This window comes from Asparagus officinalis, chromosome 7, assembly GCF_001876935.1.
Source record: "Asparagus officinalis chromosome 7, Aspof.V1, whole genome shotgun sequence".
Lineage (NCBI taxonomy): Eukaryota > Viridiplantae > Streptophyta > Magnoliopsida > Asparagales > Asparagaceae > Asparagus > Asparagus officinalis.
This window is the reverse complement of record NC_033800.1, coordinates 89,528,168-89,550,671: the sequence shown is the minus strand read 5'-3', so window position 1 is coordinate 89,550,671 and position 22,504 is coordinate 89,528,168. Positions and strand designations below refer to the sequence as shown.

The 22,504-nt window shown below is 35.9% G+C and overlaps 1 protein-coding gene across 1 annotated transcript in view; it reads right to left on the bottom strand.

Moving 5' to 3' along the window:
* The window catches only part of LOC109848892 (probable protein phosphatase 2C 60), a 14,578-nt gene extending 619 nt beyond the window's left edge, over nt 1-13,959 (bottom strand). Inside the window, exons 1-4 of the mRNA XM_020418611.1 lie at nt 13,800-13,959; nt 13,028-13,480; nt 11,489-11,856; nt 2,785-3,021 (exon numbers count right to left, since the gene is read on the bottom strand). Of these exons, the coding sequence (XP_020274200.1) occupies nt 2,785-3,021; nt 11,489-11,856; nt 13,028-13,349 (927 nt within the window). The 5' untranslated portion in view covers nt 13,350-13,480; nt 13,800-13,959. The remainder of the gene's footprint in view (nt 1-2,784; nt 3,022-11,488; nt 11,857-13,027; nt 13,481-13,799) is intronic.

The window sequence follows — 22,504 nt, the reverse complement described above, 5'->3', positions numbered from 1 at the left end:
AGAAAACCCACACGTATGTTACTGGGTTCTTCTATTAGGAAGTCGTGCCCGTACTCAAACCTCTTGGACACTTCTGGGATCTATGCATATGTTTATTCGAACGTATACTCAAGTATATAATACATGTTCTAATTTAAAACACTTCTCATACACTTCTTGTATACATATCTACACTTCACATCTAAATCTTATATCTTGATCTTATGTAAATGAAAAAATAATATTGATCTTATGTAAATTATTAATTTTAATGCATATAAATATATATAACATCCATATATAAAGTTGTCTCTATACCCGTACCCATGCAACCTAGCCCCACATGCACGTACGCACCCGCACAAAAACACCAAACCAGACACTGCCATTCTACTCTACTATGTTCTCTCCAATTTGTTTCCCAAAATTTCATTTCAACCGGGCTAAAATATCTTTTTCACCCATGAGCTGTTAAAACTTTGAACAGTAGTTAGGTTAGAGTGTAAAACAAGGGAAGAGAACAAAGTGCACGTGTGGTGGGGGTTCATATGGGAGCAGAGTTTTTGAAGGCAATGCACCACGTTCCCTCAGACCAAGAAAGAATCTAATAAAGATGGGCCAATCATTGTCATTATTGTACACCAAAAGTCTAAACGAAGAGGTAGGATGGTTGATAACGCCCTAGAAAGAATCAAGGTTACCGATAGCAGATAGTGTCGTGTAGCAATGAGGCACTGCTAAGACTGTTTGGGGCTATTGTGGCAAAATAAACGACAAAAAACGCAATGTCAAAAAGTGGTCTAATTTAAATATGTACAAATATTCAAAAAAATAAAAAAATTAAAGAAAAATTTAAAAAATCTAAAAAATACATATTTAATGATTTGAAATCCTAAGCATGAAATAGACATGCAACTATCACATAATATCGAAGAGGATTGAAAGACTCAAAGAGTCAATTGTCTTCAAAAAGATGAGGTTAGCGGTGAGAAGAATGTAATAGAAGGAGCTCACGACAACAGGAAGTGAGAGGAGACGTTGTGGCGGTAAGAGGTGCTGAGGGAGGTGCCGAGGGAGGTGCCGGAGACCGTGGGAGGCAGCGGGAGGCAGCAAGGAGATGCCAAAAGTCATCAAAGGCGACGGGATGCGGTGGGAGGCAGTGACCTTTTTGGGAGGCTAGGGTTTTTTTTTAGAGTTGGATCGCGAGAGGGAGACTCAATCAGTAATGACTTAAAAACATCAGGTCTTGCGGGTGCTGGTTGGGTTTAATTAAAAAAATAAAACATGAAACTGCTTTTAGATAGCGGTCAAAAAGCGGATTTTACCTGTAATTGCCCGCTATTCATCGGTATGGCGCGCTATTGGCCGCTTTTGCGAGCAGAAAGCGCATATTCCGCAATATGTCACCGTTATTGAACGATATCGTTATGAAAGAGGCCGCTAAATCTATTAGCACCGCTACTGCGATGCTATTTGCTACTATTTATAACACTGGAAAGAATATATGTCGAAGGCAAGTCATGTGCCAAAAGCAAATAAACTTGGATTCCTATTGTATAATATTTTGCTCAACTGAAAATAGGAATGAACAACTTGTTAAGCATGTCCTCAATAGGCTTTCAACCTCTAAGGGCCACGTTACGTATAAATTATATCCCTTGGCCCTCACAACAACATCAGAGTTTTGGTTTAGTGAAAGGGTCCGATTGACAAGTTTAATGAATTGACAAAAGTACAATGAAATCCACTAGCCCATTACCCCCAACGAAATACTTCCTCCAGTAATTGTACCAATGTACTCCAAGTTCCTTCATCACAAGGGCTTGCATTCTCTTTTAGTCTGAAGGAAAGCTACTCACAAGACAGCTTATCTAATGGGCAATACACAAGGAATGATCAATCAAAAAAGGCATCATTCACGTTTACATATGCTCGCATTGATTTACCTTTATCTTTTCAATTGAGCATCTTGCATTTGTATCTCCAATTTGCTACTCTTTTATATGGGTGGTAACAATGTGGTAAATATTATAGGGAGTATATACTTGGAAAAAGTTCTTCAATTGTTGATTTCTATCAAATGTCATTTGCAATAAGCAAGAAAAAGAAATCATAAAAGATCAAGCTACATTTGTTACAACCTCTCCCCATAAAATTCTAGCATCTTTCAAGAGCGCAATCCCTTTCATTGAGGGGGAAGTAAAGATCAATAAAGATCTTTCATCTGCTTAATCGGTCCTGCATAGAACACTCCATACTACAATAGAGTTCCTCAGGAAATACAGAGTCCAAGTCCATGCATAGAGATTTAGCCTTCTGAAACATGACTCGATAAGTTGTTTATCAAAGAGTATTTCACTTCCATATGTTGTTCTTCAGCTTCACCCATCCTAATATAGAAAAGTTTTAACAGCTAAATATTATCGAAAATATGCTTGCTGACATGATATCGAATCATCAACTTGAGCCCTACAAGATTGCTGCTCTTATGATCATCTTAAGATTCCCTTTAGCTTTACTAGAATAATTAATTACACAACACTTGAAAGAGCAAGAACTTGAGTTGAATTTAAGCATATTAAAGAAGACTCTACAGTTATCATTCGCTAAATAGTTGTATACAGGCCAAGAGAATAAGAAAAACTGTAGCTGAACTACTAGGTGCACAATTTGCAAATACATTAAATGCATCGTATTTAAGTTTAATAGGATATATTGACAACCTTCATTTGGCAAAAAGTCATTTTTCAAACTTCACGAAAATTGAAAGCAAAGATAGTATGGAAATGATCAAGGTACACTTACATTGTGAGGATTGTTATGAACAATATCCACTGCCTCTTGGTTGGTAAGATGCTCCCATAGCCCATCGGATGCAAATATAAGAAACTGATCATGTGGTTGTAATGGTTGCACAGTAATTGATGGTTCTGAACTGAGAATTGGCTTTTTGAAAGATTCGCGAAGACGAAATTTCGCATATAAGGGCTCCTTATTGTACTCTGATTTTTTCAGATATACATCACCAATTGACCTAGAAACCTGCAGTAAAGTATCAAAAAATTGTGAAACACATTGAAGCAAAGCCAAGCTCCCTCCAGAGACAATTTATTTAAAAAAAACATAGAAGAACAGAGATTGGTAATAATAATCATGACATAAGAGTAATCTTGGACATCGGCAGTCAAAATAAATAAGATTCTTTACTTTTATGGTGACAGGAAAACACTATAGACATATTCTTTACGTGAGGTAAAGCAGAAATTGCCTTAAATACTGATGGTTATAGTGCACAAAGAATGACCGTAAATTTTTCCAGAAACTTTATTCAACGGCAAGATTCATTGCCAAGTTAGATGTCATAAAGGAGTGCTCTAAAGAAAATATTGTCTGATAGATATCATAAAGGAGTGCTCTAAAGAAAATATTGTCTGAGAAGGGCATAATTATCATAAAATTGAAGTGTCTTTCACCATAAAATAGACACTAAGCAAAACAGGCAGCGAAATGTAGGCATGGATATAGTGCAAAGCATGTGAGGACATAGAGAAACAGTATCAAAGGAATATTTAATAAGAATACGTGAGTGGTGTGGATACAGCAAAAATTTTACATGAATTTCAAATGATATACCAAATAAACCTAATGCAAACCAATATGGACATGGGATATAGAAACAACATGATATGGGCATGCAGATATATGGTCGGTCGGTGCGATAATGACACAAATATGTGTTAATATTCATTATTCATGTACTGCATGAATATGCAACACAAGAACAGCTAAAAAGTACAATATCTTAGCTGTTACGAAATGTTTATGATTACATATATAAATTAATAGTCGAACAAGCATGTCCATTATTAAGAATTTATTATTAAGAAATTGGACAGATTGCATAAATAAAACTAAAAAATAAATATATTTGTGAGCCCATGATCCATGCAATGGGTTTTCCTTTAACGTTTTAGTCTGAGATATACTTATTACAGGCCTTTGATACGTCTAGGAAAAGAAAAGCGTATCTGACACACAGTAAATAAGTATCATATATGTTTCTGACATTGATAAGTATCTTTTGTCAAAGTATTTGTTCTACATAGAAAACGATATGTTATTTCATTTATTCTATTCCCAAAGGCTGAGTTGTTTGTTTATTTCCAATAATAGAAAGGAACAGCCTTAAGCCCTAGCTCCAGCAGTAAAGACTTGATTCACGTCATTGGATGGTTCAATTCCATTTTGCATCCTTTTGATAAAAGAAAAGGAAGAAGAATAAAAGATAGAGATAAGGAGAAGAAAAACACATGCACCTCAACTAGATATATAAGCTATGGAACAACCAGAAAAATACTTAGATAGAAAATCATACTAAGGTGTTTACTGACATTTCTTTAGAAAATCATTCTAAGGTGTTGACTAACATCCCTTCAGACAGACATGAGGCAGGAACAATTCATGAAGCACAACGTATATGATCCTCTGATACTAATGAAGCACCACCCATGAAGACTGATTTTAAGGGTGTGAATGATACATCCTCAAATTTTCAGCTCATAATCACGAGGAACTGATTACAGATATCTTGTCTTCGCAGGAATGGGAGAGAAAGTTTGGATATGGCCTTGAGAGGTGAATAAACAATGATGTTTTCGATATTAATTCGAGATAGTTACTGAATTTAGAGAAATCTTCTTTCTTTCTTTTTTTTTGGTGGGGGGGGGTGCCGGAGGAATTTAAGGGTATGTTATTTCCTTTTATATATGTGAACCTCATTGGAAGATTTTCTGATAAATTAATTTCAGATTCTTACTGCCAAGAATAACTGGATAAGGTAGGACACGGATGAAATATGCATGCAGCATAAATGAAAAGGAAACAACAATTTCCCTCTTTATGAAATCATTAAATCGTCTGCTTGAAAGTTTTTTATTTATTAAATGTATGAACATCAATTTCTCTCTTTATTAGCTACAAAATAGAGAGAACAAAAGTATCTAATTTTGTAGATAAAAGAGTTTCTATTTTCATTTATACAAAAAAACATATCATTTATTACACAATTATATAATGCCCAATGGAAGTCCAACACATGCAAAAACATACATACAATACTTGAAAGCTCTCAATCCCTCTATGTTACATGGGTATGGTACGGGTGCAGTTACCGGTATGGATACGAAACACAGATTATTTGTAAAAGTAGGGTACAGGGGCACAATTATATAAATATTTATATACACATATTATATATTGGAATCAATAATTTATACGAAAACAAGAATGATAATTAAAATTCTTATAACATTTTTATTTGTTTTATTATGTGGATTATAAATTGAAAAATCACTAATTTTCGAGCTAGGCATCCAAATAACCCTTCAAGATTATAATTCAAAACCAGACTATGTCCAGTGAGTTCAAGAAGTGGTGTAGGATATATGTCTGAAACATGTAGGATAAGTGTTTAAAATTAAAACATGTATTGTATAATTGAGTACATGCCTAAATAAATATATGCATATATGCAAGGAGTGTCCAAGGAGTTTCAATATGGGTACATATCGGGTACAACTTCAACTTAGAATCACCCACTAACATAGCAACCCCTAAATATATCATCTTCTATGTGAAAGAATAGCTTTAAGTATTCCCTAATTTTAAAAAAACATTTCAATAATAACTAACATGTATATGTAATTATTAAAAAAAATAATAGAACGATGTGGACCAGCATAGGTCTAGTTGACACGATAAAAAATGAGAAGAGGGATAAGAAGGCATTTTTAATGCCTACATTTGGATGTATTTGTCATGATGGCAATCATTCACGTGAAAGACCAACACAAACAACCTAAGGCGGAGGGAAATGGGAAATACTATCCACCAACACTTGAAGGTACCCTATGTTCAATATGTAAGAAAGAGCTTATGAGGAAGAACATTATTGCATGGCGCTATTTGATTTCATTTCTCAACTATCCGAAAGTATGAACCTTAAAAACAAAACTGTCAAAGAAAGTAGCACTGGACTAATAAATTATAGCATTAATCTATAGAGCTCATAGCCAATAGCAGGTGCTACACCTTTGCACCTTTTAGGGCATCGTTGTACTTTTTAGGGTTTAGTGCAAAAACCTTATGAAGAAAACCAAGAACAAACGAGCAATCAAATCAAAATAAGAAGATTTTGTATGGTTCGACAACGTGCCTACGTCCACAGAAGGGGCGAATTATTTATTACTTGATGAAGACTGCAATATTTTATTTCTCTTGTTGATCTCTCACAAGAGTAATCTCATTTTTCTTTTATCCACAAGAATAATCTCTTCTATTTCTTCATTTTTGACCTTCGGCAGATTGACCTTTCGGCTTCTTCCCTTTGGCCTACTCAATCTCTAGATATGATGGAATAACTCTATAGAGGTTTCCTTGTACAAAGTTTCACAAACCCTGTCAAAAAAATCCAGTCAAAACAGGATTTCAAATTTGTAAATAGCAACGACCATCGACCGTGTTCAGTCGCACTCTTGCCCAATTATGGACCAACATCAGGTCAATGTTAGACAGCCTACACATAAAATATCAATATTTTACCTTCCACCAAAGATCTTGGACTGTCTTCTGTCCAATGTCAGTCTATAATGGACTAATGCCAGTTGTCTGATGCTAGGTTTCTTTTACTTTCTACTTACCAAGATCAGACTGAAGTCAATTCTTTACTGTTAGCTTCAATTAGCCATATTAAATACAGGAAGCCAAGTGCAGCAAAGAAAGTATAGTGGCAAGCTTCTAAAACAATAGTGCAATGATTATCATATCATATGAACGATTAGTTACTACTTTACATAATCAAATTATTATTTATCAATTTATACGCAGCTTATCAACTTTCTCTTGGTCGTTAAAATATACTACCTTGGTTGATATATAAAAACAATGCATCTTATTTCTGTATGGATTTAGTTATCAATAACATTCTTACCAAAGTCAATGTTTTGTAAAGAATGTCCATAATTAAAATCAGAGGGAAAAAAGAGTGAAAATTTTTAAGAAATAGAATTTAAGGTCAAAGGTGCGCCTTGTTTTCTTTTTTTTAATTTTTTAATAATACCAATGTTATCAAAAGCGCTACGCATTGCTAGGTGCCAAACTAGTGCCTAGCACCTAGGAGCTAGCCATCGGAGGATTTCTTTTCTTTGTTTAAGTTGTGATAGATGAGGTTCTGTGAAAGGTCTGAGAAGTTGGTGGTGTTTATAGTTGGTGGAGGCGATCGGATTTAGGAGGTCAAATGATGTGGAGGCAACAATGAAAGAAATCACAACCAAGACCTAAGCCGTGCAATCTGCGTAAGAGGTCTCCACGTCGTAGACGCTCCCAAAATCTAAGCGGGCGACCTAGGTACCGCTATGCCTAGAGGGGAGCCCAGACAAGATAGACGGAAACTTTTTAAATCATTGGATGCATGAACTGTTGTGCGTGAAGCATGGTTATAATAGCATCTATCTTTGCTCTTGAAAACCCAAAGCTAACAAATCAATTAACTTTGTTTCTCCATTTTATATATTTAACCACATCAAAATTTTTGGGCCTTTCTTTTCTTATGATACCGGCAAGTTCTGTTGCTAATAAAAGTAAATATCATAACAGATGATTTACAAATTATGTAGCAAGTCAAATAGAATAACTATACTCATTAATCAATTAGAAATGTTATGCTTATGTTAAAATGATGCGATATTACAAGTAACACTTCATAAAAAAATTAGCATATATGTCGATCGTTAATCAATATTGACAATTCAATCAAAATTATCGCTATTCCAATTCTTGCTATTCCTACAAAATTTTAATGCTTATTCTTTTTTGCTTGAAATTTACGAGTTATTGTTTACTTTTTTTTTGGGAAAACTATTACGAAGCACTCTTGCATTAGGGGAAAAAAGCTTCCATGAAGGAGAAATTCACACAACTACCTCATGGAGGTTAGGGGGGAAGGATTTTTTTTATCACTTGACCTGGACTCATTTGATATTTGTCTAGATTATTGATGGGCTCGAGGAGTTGGAAGCCTTGCTTAACTAGAATTTATCGAATAACTTAAATGACCAATCTTGGCAATTATTTAAGCACCATTTAAATCATAACAAAAGAAAAGCTTAAAGCTTGGACCATGTCATCAATTTCTGGGATTTGCTCAACAATAATATATTGTAGATGATAAAAAGATTTCCAAACAGTTGTTGAAGACTCATGAATTGCCTATGGAAAATATTAGGCCATGACACTTACTTTTGATGTTACAGTATATTCCAATCATTTAAGAATTTTCTACTTATCAAAATTAATAATATATTCAGATGATTAAATGAGAGGAAGATGCTTCCACGGTTCTATCCCTGCAAAAAAAACCTTCCCCGGGTCAACTTGTCAACTACTTAAACTGCTCACTTCTTTAATAACAAAGCTTTTAACTGTCTGTCTCCCACAATTTCTAGCATTAATCCAAAAAATACCATCATACCTCTAAAAGAACTTTGGGTTAACAAAAGCTTTAATGACCATAGCCTCTCCTCTGCGAACCTCCGACGCTCTCCACCTCCATCTCATGACTCCAACTCCGCCTCCTTCTCAATATAACTCCCTCCATCCAACTTGAATCTCGATGGAGGAGCGAAAAGTGTTGGAAGAGGAAAAGGAAAAATGAGATGGCTGATGATTGAAGAAGGAGAGTAGGGGAAGGGAGGCCGTGGTAGATAAGGAGAGAATATAGGGGAAAGGACGTTTTTAGAGAATAGGAGATTGAAGAAGGAAAGTCATTGATGGCGAAGGGAAAGAAAGGAGATTTGTGAATGTTGAAGGGAAGGAGAAAAAATAATGATCTCAAATACATTAATTCTTTCACCATAGCCATTGATGAGTTAACTTTTACTACTTATATTTTATGTGCTCCAATTATTTTTACTAGTTATCTTTTTTTCCTTTTCTAGTTACTTGTTTATGGTTTTTTATTTACTTTTACTAATAACATGCAAAATAGAAACAGATTGAACAAATTTTTTTCACTCCTCAGAAGCCTTTACTACTTCTCTCCTTCTCAAACACTCGCTTAGCTCATCAATGACTATGGTCAACTCAAAGCTTAAACAAAAAAAACCCTATAGCCCGCCCTCCTCCTCAAATAAAAACCCACACGCCATCCTTCCTCCTTAAGCTCAAACCAAAATCTCCATGGTTGCCTCCTCCTTCCTCCCCCTCCTTAAGCTCAAATCAAAACACATCCTGACCATCTGCTCCTCCTCAAGTTCAAATAAAAATTCCTCAAGACCCAACATCTTCCTCCTCCCTCCACAAGCTTAAACCAAAACTCCTCGGCCTCCTCATCTTCCTCCCTCAATCTCAAACAAAAATCTCCATGGTTGCCTCCTCCTTCCCCTCCTTAAGCTCAAATCAAAACACATCCTGACCATCTGCTCCTCCTCAAGTTCAAATAAAAATTCCTCAAGACCCAACCTCTTCCTCGTCCCTCCTTAAGCTTAAACGAAAACTCCTCGGCCTCCTCATCTTCCTCCCTCAATCTCAAACAAAAAACTCCATACGAGCCTCCTCTTTTTTTTGCATCAAACTCAAACCAAAACCTCCCATGGCTGCTTCTTCCTCATCCTCAAACCAAATCTCCAATCTCTTTTTTCTTCATCCTCAAGCTCTCAAGCAAGAACTTATTAACTGTAGCTATAGCTAAAGATAAGGGGTATTTTACAGTTAATGAAGCTACTGGGTGGGGACAAGCGAAAAAGTGATGGAAAAAGAATCTAGGAGGGTGTAAGCTTAAGGTATATTGACTTGGGGTGGGCGACCTGCGTTTTCCCTAGGGGCAGATGCATTTCCCCTAAAAGATTCCAAAGCAATTGTTGCATTCCATGTATTATAGAATATGAGAATGCGAAAATGAAAAATAAATAATGTGCAACAACACGCTTAGATATCCAGAAACAAAAACAGAGATGCTGAATATGTGCAAATGTGAGATAAGGGCTAGTCTGATGGAACACTAAATGAAAATAGTTTAGCATAAAATGATTTGCAAGACAGATGAGAGAGTAGGACATAGACATGCACTGTTTGGTAGGCTGCAACTGGAGTGGTTGCAACTCCAGTTGCATGCAACTAGGTCCAATTTGACCAGTTGCATGTGTTTGTTTTGCTGCAACTCACAGTTGCAGTTGCAACCACAGTTGCAAAACAACCCTTAGTTGCAACATATGACTTACGTCAAAAATGGCCGCAAGTCATAGTTGCAACTTAGTTGCAACTGACCTAAATTTATTAAAATCAAAATCATTACTTAATATTTCAAATATAAATTCATTAAAGGTTTAAAATAATCTTTTAAATAATTCTTATTATAATAATTTCTTCAAAAACTTTTTTTAAAAAAAACAACATTAATCTTTTAAAATAATTATTATTATAATAATTTCTTCAAAATAATATGTTAGTTTTTAAAGTAATATATTATCTTTAAAATAATATATTATTTTTTAAAATAATATATTTTTTAAAATAATATATTTTTTGAATAATATATTTTTTCTAAAATAATATATTTTCCTAAAATAATATATTTTTTGAAAAATAAAATTTTCCAGGAATATAATGTATTTTTTAATAATATATATTTAAAATAATATAAAATTTTTGAATAATATATTTAATATAATATAATTATCTAAAAATAATATATATTTAAAATAATATATTTTTTGAACAATATATTTTTAAAATAATATGTTTTTTGAATAATGTATTTTTAAAATAATATAATTTTCTAAAAATAATATATATTTTAAATGATATATTATATTATTTTTAAAAATAAATTATTTTTTTAAAATAAATTATTTTTTTGAAATATATTATTTTTTAAAATATATTATTTTTTTAAAATATATTTCTTTTTAAAAAATATTATTTTTTAAAAATATTTTATGAGTTGCATATGTTAAGTTATAAGCATAATCAAACAGCTGCAACTATAAGTTGTAAAATTTAAATTTTAAACCAAACAATTGCAATTGTAGTTGCATGTAAGAAGAGTTGCAACGTCTAAGTTGCATGCAAGTGACACTTGCATTGCAACTCCAGTTGCAAACAACCAAACGCCACCTAATTTAAACTTGTGCACAAAGATAAATCATAAATGGTTGAACTTTCCAAGAACTTTCCTACCTTGCAAATTTGTAAATGCAAAAATTCCAAACTGACACCAGAGAAGTTGGAAACTAGATAGGAAGTTAATAATATCAAATTCTCAAATACCTAGTAATGTTGGTCAATAGACAATAAGAGTTTAGACAGATTTACAAGAAATATGGCACACGTAAGTACAATTAACTATGTAAAGAAATATCTGTAAATGTAAATATTGCATGAATAAGAACAATCTTCTCTTTGCCACAAATTCATTATTAGCAACAACTTCAATTGGCAGTATAACAAGGAGTACCTGAATAAGTCCCTTTACACGCCAAACATTATGCTTCAGAACGACTATCTGTGAATCTTCAGGGTGCATCGACTTCAATTCCTGTCTGACAGATTCAATGCTTGCATTGTGCTCTGCTGATAGTTGAACAGCAAGAACCTCTCCTGTGGCCTTCACTAGTCTCCCTAAAACAGCCCGTGAGTCTCCAAGGTTAGCAACGTACAAAGTTCCGCCACAAATTACACCAACTAGGCAGCAGGAGCCAACGGCTGCAATCTGCGGCTTAATAGGCCATTGTTTGGCAACCAAAGAGAAGAACCCTTCTTCTGTTGCTTGATATGCCTTCCTTATCACATCAGCTGACATAGATTGTTGCTCCGATGTAAACCCTGTCATATGCACGCATTATGGTTACAATCTATGTTACCCGGGTACTTCATTATTGAAGCCGTGCCCGTACCGGACACGTACCCGACACTTTCCCGTACCCAAACTTCATGGACACTTCTTGAATATATGCATGCATTTATTACAACATGTACTCAATTAGACGATATATGTGTTAATTTAAAACACTTGTCAAAGACTTCCTGGACGTAAAGCTTACACTTCACATCCGTCTTTTGAAACTAATGGGATACGGGTCGTGTTCGTTTCAGTTCATACCCAAGTTCAAAACTATATAGTTAATGGGTCGTTTAGATGTCTAGTAAAAAAATGAGTAGTTTATAATTCACGATAATCAATATGATAAAATAAACTCAAAAATGTGATCGAAATTTTAATTCTAATGACACATGAAGCGGAAAAAATTTATTATATATATATATATGTAGTCGTGTCCCCATACCCAACATTTTACAGTTTTGCCGTGTCCCGTACCCGTATCCACACCCGTACCAATACCCGTGCCCGTTTCCATGCAACTTAGGTTACAATGAAACTCTAATAGGAAGGTAATCCTGAAAGAACCACTTTGATTGGAAAAGCATATATAATGGAACTTAAGAAAACATTAACAGTTCATAGTTAATCCTCTCCAAAGCTTGAAAAATAGTTTGTGAGAATCATGCACCAATACAATTGTTTGAAGAACATCAAATGGCTGGCATATTACAGATAACAGATTCCATCAAATTCCAATCAAAGATTAAACCCAGGTCTATCTACGGTATAGAAGATTAACTAAATCAAAGTAAGGTTGTATGAAGCCACATCACTACAGATACTGAGAAAGTATCCAATACTGACGATACCTGACATTAATGTTGCAGCAAAGTGAAATCGACCGTTTGATCACTGAACTTGGATTTGTGTACTGACCCAAGGATCAATATCCTTTTAACCAAAATTTGTTCGATATCCTTTTGGTACAATATTAATGCTAAGAACAGGGTGCATTGGGTAATTTCTCAGAGAGAACACCAAAATGTGCACCACTTCAGTTAATCACAAATTACTAATCACAGAACAAAGATGAAAAACTACTCAAACTATATAATGGTGAATCATCAAAACGACCACATCACTAATCAAATCATTCATGGGTTAGAAACTTACTTTTAAGATGATTAAAGAGATGATCATTGATATAACGAGACGTCTCTGGACCACCATGCCCATCATAGACACCAATGAACGTTCCATATGGTCCAGAATCAAGAAAACTCAGCGCACCCGACTCAATCTGACTCTGATCCTCAAGCAAGTTGTTAGCTTGGACAACCGCCATCGAGAACTCTCCATTAACATGCTGCCCACAATCTTTGTACCAAAGGAGCCCATCTTGTCGACCTACAGCATCAGAACCAGTGTGCACGTATCGGTCCGATGACGAGGGCCGCCAACAGGACCGAAGCAAGTTCATCAACGCTGCCAACATCCCTCCTCATCTCACCCAAGACCGCCGCCGTGCTCTCGACATTTAATGGTTTTTACTGAGAAACAGTGATTGATTATTTGAAAATGCAAGTTCTCCCCTTTCGTCAAGATTTATAGGAAGATCAAGAGAAGCTGCAGAGAGATTCTTGGTCAAAATGGACGCACGGTCCTGACTTTATTCTACTAAAATTAAGTCAAAAAAAGGTAAAGATCAAAAAAGGAGCATGATTAATTAATCAGTAGATCAAATAGAAAAGGAGATCAGTTTCTTTGGGAACTAAGTTAATCAAGTACATGATGAGATTTTCATATAGAAATAAAGCAGAAAATTGATTAATTACCTTCTTTGTATTCAATTACACCAAAATATAAATAATAAAAAGCACATCAAAATAAACCCAAAAAAACAAAATTTCTACATTACAGAAGAAAAGAGAAACCAAGATCTGACCTTAGACGCAGATCTGGAGTTTCCAAGAGAGGAAAATGGTGGGTTCTTGTTCAGGAATCAAACGGCCGACTGTGCAGATTTGGGGAGGAAAAAAAATAAGAAAAGAACAAACTCCTCTCTCTCTAAAAAAGAGGCATTTTCTCTCTCTAAAAAGGATGAGGAGACAAAACCCATTAAAAAACAAGAAGGAAGGGCTCAGGGCCAGCGAGGCAGAGATGGGCTCCACCACCACACCCGAGAGAGGGCGGGTGGCGAGCGGGGGCAAATTGGGAACAAACTTTTGAAGAAGATTTAGCAACTAGGGTAATAAGTAGGGGCAGTTTGGGAACAAATTTTAGATTCAGCCTCGTTGAAGTTTTTCTGCGTCTTTTATTTTTCTTCCTTTCTTTTTCACTGTTTTGGTTCCTCGTTTTCTTTTTTTACAACAAGCGGGAATCCAACAGCTTTCTTATTTTTTTTTATCTCAATTAGCGTGAAGTTTTATCTGGTTTTTTTAACAAATTAGTCCCATACGTTTTAAATTTTCCAAAATTAGTCCTTACAAATCATCAAATAACTATTACGAGACTTGCTAGTATTTCAAACTAGTCTCCAAATTATTGAAATTTCGATAAATTCTCTTAATTCTTACGAGTTATTTCAAATTAGAATCTTTAATCAAGGGTAGCATATGAAGCTATAAAAACTGGGGGAGGCAATGTAAATGATTTTTAGGACTAATTCAAAATATTAAAGTTGAGGGACTAATATAGAAAAATCTTTTACTCCCGTTCTTTCTGTACCGTTTTGCTTCTTTGTTCTTCTTTAGACAACCACCCAAGAGTTCAACAACCTCTTATCTCTTTGTTTGTAATTTTTTGATCTCATTTTGCGTGCTTTTCTTTTGTCCTCCTCTAGCCAACCACCTCATATCTTCCACTCGTACAAACAAAGAGCTAATAATTTAAACAGATATATGACAGTTATTATATACGTATATGTATTTATTCATTGCGTATATGCAGATATAAATGCTTGTATGATTCAATAGAGAGATTTTTCGTACTTTGTAAGCATCAATTTGAATTTGGGTGAGGACTCGATTAAGGCATACCTAGATGTAGGAATGTAATAATACAAATATGACTCAAAAGCATTGAGATCATTTGTCATGATAAGGAAAATAAATTTCTCAAATCTGAGTCGGAAAATAACTGTTTAACGCAATATCTAATTATAAGGTTAGATTTTTGGATCACCAAAATGATACCTTATTCATATCTAATATCAAAATAAATATTCAACTATTTGATTGACATGCGTGCTTTGATATCCAGATAGAAATCTGAATTTTTCTATACTTATTTGGACATATATCCTTATGCAATATATGTATGCATGTGACTAATATAGATATTCAATATCCATATTTGAATCCTAACGGCTCAAGTAGTATCATTTACCATCCTTATAGTAATATTATGCTCCAATTTGTTCTAGAAAAGAAAATACAATTTAAACATGGCTAATTAGCACTTAAATACCTTATAATTTCTTCTATTTTTGCTTACATATATCCTTACTGGTTTTGACAACACATATAAACACATATACCATAACGTTTTTTGAACTGGCACTTTATTGTCTTTTATTATGCAAATGTGAGACTATTCTTTGAATATTTTCACGTGATGCAGACGTGTTTATTTTAGATTTTTTTTAATGTGAGCTACATTTTGACAACTCTCTTTAGTTGGGTTAGAGCCTAAGATTGATCCACCTTCTCTCCTAGATCAATCTTTGCATAGTTAAGGGCTTAACTATGTTAAGGATGATTTGTAAAAACACAAACTTTAATTTTTGTTAGATTTACTATTAAACCTATTCGAATTTTATTTTAAACTAGAATTAGGCTAAGTTTAATAGTAAACTCAACAAATATTAAAAAGAACAAAAATAATCTAAAATTGGCATGTGAATGTCACAGAAATATTGAAAAAATATTCTCACATTTACATAACAGAAGGTACTAACATAGCATTTTTTAAACATTCATGAAATTTATCACGCACAGTGACCCATAAACATTGGGCTCATAACTCACATACTTTTAGGTACTACATCATGCAGTTAATATGTACTCATTGTTTGTCGGGAAAATTGAAAGAAGAAAATGAGAAAATGAATTTGTAGTATTCTCTCTAACAGACTTAGAAAAAGAATTAATTACAATTCTCTCAATGCAAATTTCTCTCTAACTGGCTTAGAAAAAGAAATTACAATCTTCTCGATCGGTTTTCCGATTTACAAAGGAGAGAAAGATCGATGGAGATCCTTTCTTTTGTTTAAAACTGGGTTCTTCTTGGTGTCGATATGCCTCCCTCGAACGCTCGCGTCGAGTTTGTTTTCCGTTGACGATCCGAACGTTTCACTTCATAGGAACATGGTTTCTTTTTTATGGATGTCGAGGAGAACTTGCGTGGCAAGTTTAAGAATAACTCTTAACGAGTTTAAGAACTCAGAGCAAGTTTAAAACTCTGTAAAAGAGTTACTTGGTTTAACTGAAATCAGTTTCAAACTAAGATCTAAGCTCTCTGTAAAAGTGGTTGGAAGCTGCGTTTGTAACATTTGTAGTATTTTGAAGCTGCGTTGGTATATCACAGCTGGATTTGAGCCGCGTTGACAGTTAGTTACGCAGTGGTTGCGTTTCTTTGACTTCAAAATGCGGCCACTTGCATTTCATTTCTGGGATGCAGAGATGAGTATTGTGTCTTAGACTGAAGAGGTTGTTGACTTATAAGCTCTTCTGTCAGAGCATTACAAATATCGTCATTTTGTAATCTTTGCTTTATCTCCTTGAAATGTGAGAGTCCTCAGACTGTAACTCTCGCTGTTGACTGTGAAGACTTGTTGAATCAGAGCTTTCATCGGTTGTCGTGAAGGTCGTTGAATTGTAAACTTTCTTGATCAACGTGAAAATCTTCTAATTATAGCCTTCATTCAATAATTGGTGTTTGATGTGGATTAATTATCTACAGTAATTTTTAGACAGCCTACAGAACCCCCTCCAAAGTTTTCGAAAGTCTGCGGTTGACTGGAACGAATTTTTAGAATACTTTGGATCCCAAAATTGGTTTAAGACTTGTTGAATGATGGTTCACTATATCTATTTTGAAGGTATCATGAACCTGATTGTGGAATTTTGCTGCACAGTACACGTATGCTGGTGATCTGCATCGTAATAGGATTTTTGGCAAATTCTCAGTCATCAGCGGATTTGATGTGCCTTTACCGATTACCGTTTGAAATCGGGCTAGCATGTGAATTATCTAACTGTTCCACATTTAACGTTGTGCTAAAAGAATAAACTCTTTTAGGCTTAGTGCTATGGTATTGAATACATAGGCTTTATCATTTTCACGGGAAAAAGACTAACCGGCGACGCGTGTTAGGTGTCGACATATCTCTAATTAGGGATCGAGACAAAATCCCCATGCATGTGAGACGTGAATTTTGCCGTTATTAATAACAACCCGCTACAATATTGAATACGTAGACTTTGATGAATATGTGAGATGCAGCTCAAATTTGACTAGAATGATACTTGTAGTAATTGATGAACACCCAAAGTGCAGCCTAAATTTGGCTAAAATGATCCTTGTAGGTATTGATGAACACCTAAGACACAACCCAAATTTGGCTAAAATGATCATTTTAGGTATTGATGAACATCCAAGGCGTAGCACAAATTTGGCCAAAATGATAATTTCAGAGGACTCGTCTTTTCTTGATCAGCTCATCAAGGGTAATGATTTTAACAATATCCTTGTTAATCTTAGTAGGAATGTTAAGCCATTGAAAGGAAGAGTTGTGCGAAGGAACGAGCTCGATATTATCAGTGATATCAATTTTAACCTGTTTGCACTCATCTAAGAGGCTGCATAGCTTCTTGTTGTAAATCAATTTCTTCTCGGCTTTCGTCACCTTGATGGCCATTGCTAGCTTCTCTATACAATAACTCTAATAGCAGTGGTAGCTCAACATGAGGGTTAATCGGAAAAGCCTAACATTTGAAAGCTAAAACGCAGCATTGGTCCTTCGAGTTTAAAACTCGAAACGTAGGGTTACACCTTGTGTTTGGAAGCCGAAACGCAGGGTTAAACCTGACGTTTGAAAGCTAAAATGCAGGGTTACGTTTGGAAGCTGAAATGCAGGGTTAAACCTGATGTTTGAAAGATGAAACGCATGGTTAAACTTTGCGTTTGGAATCTTGAAATGCAGGATTAACCCTTGCATTTAGCAGTCTAACTAGCTCAAAACTGGCGGGATTTTCATCTAAAATCCTGCTCCGGTTTGACAGCTCCAGCTGTCTATAAAATAGACCGCCAAAGGTCAAATCAAAATTCATTCGACTTTTTTGTTTTCTTCAGCGAACTCAACAGGCGTCTTGTTCATCTTCTCCAGCGAACCCAACGAAGATCTTCGTTCATTCTTCTCTGGCAAGCTCGTTCATCTTCTCCGACGAGATCGAAATGGCTCCCAAGAAGAAAACTGCCTCCAAATCTCAGAAACCAGTAGTGGTTCAGGGTGCATCGGTGGCTGAGGTTGCCAGTGGTGCTTAGGCGACTGCGTTGCCGCTGTCGACTCCTCTGACCAATGGTAAGTTGGAGACCCGAATAACTTGTTTCGACAAGTTCTAAACAATTAACGCAGAGTGAAAACTCGCATTTAGCCATAGGAATGTAGGGCGTAAAACTTCTGCGTTTTTTGATTTGGAACGCATGATCAATTCTTGCATTCCAGATTTGAACTGTTGGGTTTTGACCCTATGTTTTGAGTTTGAAATGCTGGGTTTAACCATGCATTTTGAGTTTGACATGCTGGGTTTCGACCCTGCGTTTATCGATTAGAACATTGGATTGACCTTTGCATTTTTTTTTGAATTTGGAACGCGGATTTGACCCTTGCATTTTTGTCATGTATAATGCATGATTATTCCCTACGTTTTGACTAAGCCTTCTTAAACTTTTTATGTCATTTTTTATACTGACTTTCATCTCGTTTTGTGCAGTACGTTACTCTAATGAACCTCTTTCCTTCAATTATTACTTTGATCACATAGGGGGTGCAGATAAAAATACACTCTTCAACTTTCACTTGGAATATCCAATATTCCAGGATACAAGGAATGAGCAAAACTCATCACTCAAGCTTACCCCGAGACCCTCAGGTCCCTAGTTACAGAAGCGAAGCTTGAGATAGCAGAGCGTAAAGTTTTAAAGAAACCATCATTCCTTTTTGAAGATTCTGTTAAGATGGACACGAAGTGAATGTTTGACGGCAACTACAAGTGGCTATGGACTGTCAATAATCGTCACATTTTTCTACCGAACCTAGAGAAGATGTGGCTGATTTCTTACTATCAGTGTGCTTCTATTCCATGATCCATGGATTGGGACCTCATCCAGGTACAGGGTCGTGTCGCTACTGGACACATTACCTATCGCAGTGTTCACCCAGCTGGCTTCAATCAATTTGTGACTTTGAAGCCTGGTTTAGTTAAGAAGGAGCACCTTATTGGTGAATCTGCCAAGCTGGCGAATACATTCATCAGGAAGTTTATATCTGTACAGGGATAATTCCCCGTCCAATACTTTAGGGCTCCAACATAGGTACATTCTAGCGAGGCAGAATGTTAGCCCAGTTGGTAAATTTTATTCTAAAGGAATTGGAAGAGCCCCTTAGAATTTCTGAACTAGAACCTCGATATTAGCTACTCCATACGCGATTTCTCCGAACTACGTCGGCCTTTTTGCCATGTTGAAATTCTACAAGCCTTATACCAGCACTTTTTTCACTCCTGTTGGGGAGTTAGACTTTGTACTCCATGAAATGTTTGAAATTTCAGGACTATCCTTTGAAGAACTACCTTATGAAGAGTTCATTCCTGGGAATAGGGAGTTGGAAATTTTAAAAAATGGTGCTCCAGAGATCTATGATACTTACTGGGAGTTAATGTGTCATTTTCAGATATGTGCTCAGATTACTGGTAAATGAGGGAGTGATGTTAAACAGGGACAGTGGGCTAAGTACCTCTTCCAAAACTTGTTTGATAAGGATGTGGAGGTAACTCACATGGCTCCCAGCACACTTGAAGAAATCAATGAGCGCATTGATGATGCTACTGCCCACTACACTTGTGAAGCTAAGGAATATGTCTTTCTTACATATACTGTATTTGAAAGCTTTTATTATCAGGCGGAGATCCCAATTTCTGATATGGCTCTGTTTGCTGGCTTCCTCACGCTATGCTTAAAATGTTGTGTGGTGCCTACCATACCTATATATGCTATTACAGTGGAGGTGTTATATCCAGCAGTTCTCCTGGCATACGGACGACCTCTGAAACTTCTGTCAGCCATGGTGTGTTGTCTACAGAGTGGCCTTCGGGAGTTAGCCTCTGAGTTCATCGCAGTCAAGAAAGTGGAATCAGGTGGGAAGACCATTATTCAGACTCCTACTCCTCGAGTGCCTATGTCATATATCTACTTGGTATCATAGTTCGTGCTACATTGCCCTAGCCTAATGTCGATGCCTGCATCGAGCAATACCTCAACCCCTCTCATCCAATGACTAGAGATAGCTCGTTGAGTTGGTTGGTACTATGTGAAGTTTTGAGAGATATTGAGGCGAGATTTTACCTATGAGGTTAACTGTAGCTTTCTCAATTTTAAAGGTGGTGCATATGGGGAAGTACATCGGGACACTCTGAGGCATAATTCATTCACCACTCTTAGCAGATACCGTTTGAATTTGGCATGCATTTACCAATTACCGTTTGAATCAGGCTAGCATGTGAATTGTTGAAACCCATTTCACATGTAACGTTATTGATAAGAGAAAAAACTATCTTTCACTAGGTGCTATGATTTTGAATACATAGACTTCATCATTTTCATGGGAATGGAGCATCCGGCAACGCGTGTTAGGCATAGAATTCTCTGATTAGGGATTGGGAGAAATTCTCATAGGCATGAATCCTGGTGTCTTTTTCATGGTGAAAGATTAACCGGTAACACGTGTTATGTGTAGACTTATCTCTATTTAGGATTCAAGATAAAGTCCCCCATGCATGAAAGGTATAGATTTTGGTGCTATGACGTTGAATACATAGACTTAGTCATTTTCATGGGAACGTACCACACTGCAATGCGTGTTAGTCACAGACTTATCTCTAATTAGGGATGGAGAGAAATTCCCCCAGGCATTAATCCTGGTGTCTTTTTTACAGTGAAAGATTAACCGGTAATGCATGTTAGGCGTAGGCTTATCTCTAAAGGGTTCGAGATAAAGTCCCCATGCACGAAAGGCATGGATTTTGGTGGAAGATGTGTCTTTTCTTAGGGCAAAGACGAACCTGACTCTGAAGAGGAAGAATTTTATATTCTATCTCCATGTATTTTTTTAGAGGTAAAGATAAACCCAGTGCCGGAGAGGAAGAATTTTATATTCTATTTCCTGCAAAAGAAACTTAGAGTGGAATTTCCACTCTGAGAATCGAAATGATTTGGATAACCCTAACTTTTATAGGATTGGTTACCCGATCTGAAGATAGATTTCTCATTTATTAAGATGATGCTGGAGAGGAAGAATTTTATATCCTATCTCCTGCGAAAAAAACTCAAAGTGGGATCTCCACCTTGAGACTCCTGAATGGTGAAACTAAGAGTGGGATCTCCACTCCGAGAATCAAAGAGATCTTGATAATCCTAACTTTTATATAATTGAGACAACTTTCTCGTTTATCGAGATAGAATTCCAACTTTGATCGAAACCATGGGAAGATTTGACCAAGTGAAGGATTGAGATGATCCTAACTTTTATAGGTTTGATTGTTAAAATTGGACAGAGGCCTTTTGTTTATCGAAAGGGAAATCTGGCTTTGAAAGTGGGCCTCTCATTCATTGAAAGAATCAAAAGGGGATTTTGGCTTTAGTCCTAACTATAGGAAGGTTTGACCAAGAAACAGAGGGAGTGAAGATACAAATAACAGTGAGAATGTTGACTTGTACAGCTCACTCAGTGGGGGTTTCGATGCCAAGTGAAAAGATCTTGACACGAAGGGGGTTCGATGACTACCATAGATCATCAGATTGAGATTTCAAGTGTTGTGTTAGGACTTTAACAATGGGAGTGTTAAGTACACAGACACGGTGGGAATTTGGATGGACTCATCCAAAAGAATTTTGTGGACTCACTGTCAATTAATTTGATCAGTGAGGGATTTTGTGGTGGAGGACCATGAATCATTAAGCACTCCACAACTGCATTGTGGGAGTTTCACGAGGAAATATTGATCGAATGGGGCCATCAAATCTCATCTCGACGAAAGAAGGTTCCAAAATACCGTGGGAGTGGATGGAATAGATCCTGGCAATTGAAATCAACCAAGGATTATATATGGACGAAGGAAAGAAGATTCTTGTTATCTTTCACTTCACAACAAAGTCTTGGTTATCGTGAATTTGTTGCTGGGCTTCTAAGTACTTTTTATCTAACATCTTGAGTTCTTCAAGACGTTTCTGATGTTGTTGATCGGTCATCATCCCCGTGGCAAGAGCAATACGTAGGGAGGGAATCTAAATCTCTAATGGGAGGATGACTTCACATCTGTATACCAAGAAATACGGGGTTACACCAGTAGGCGTATAGACTATCATGCGATA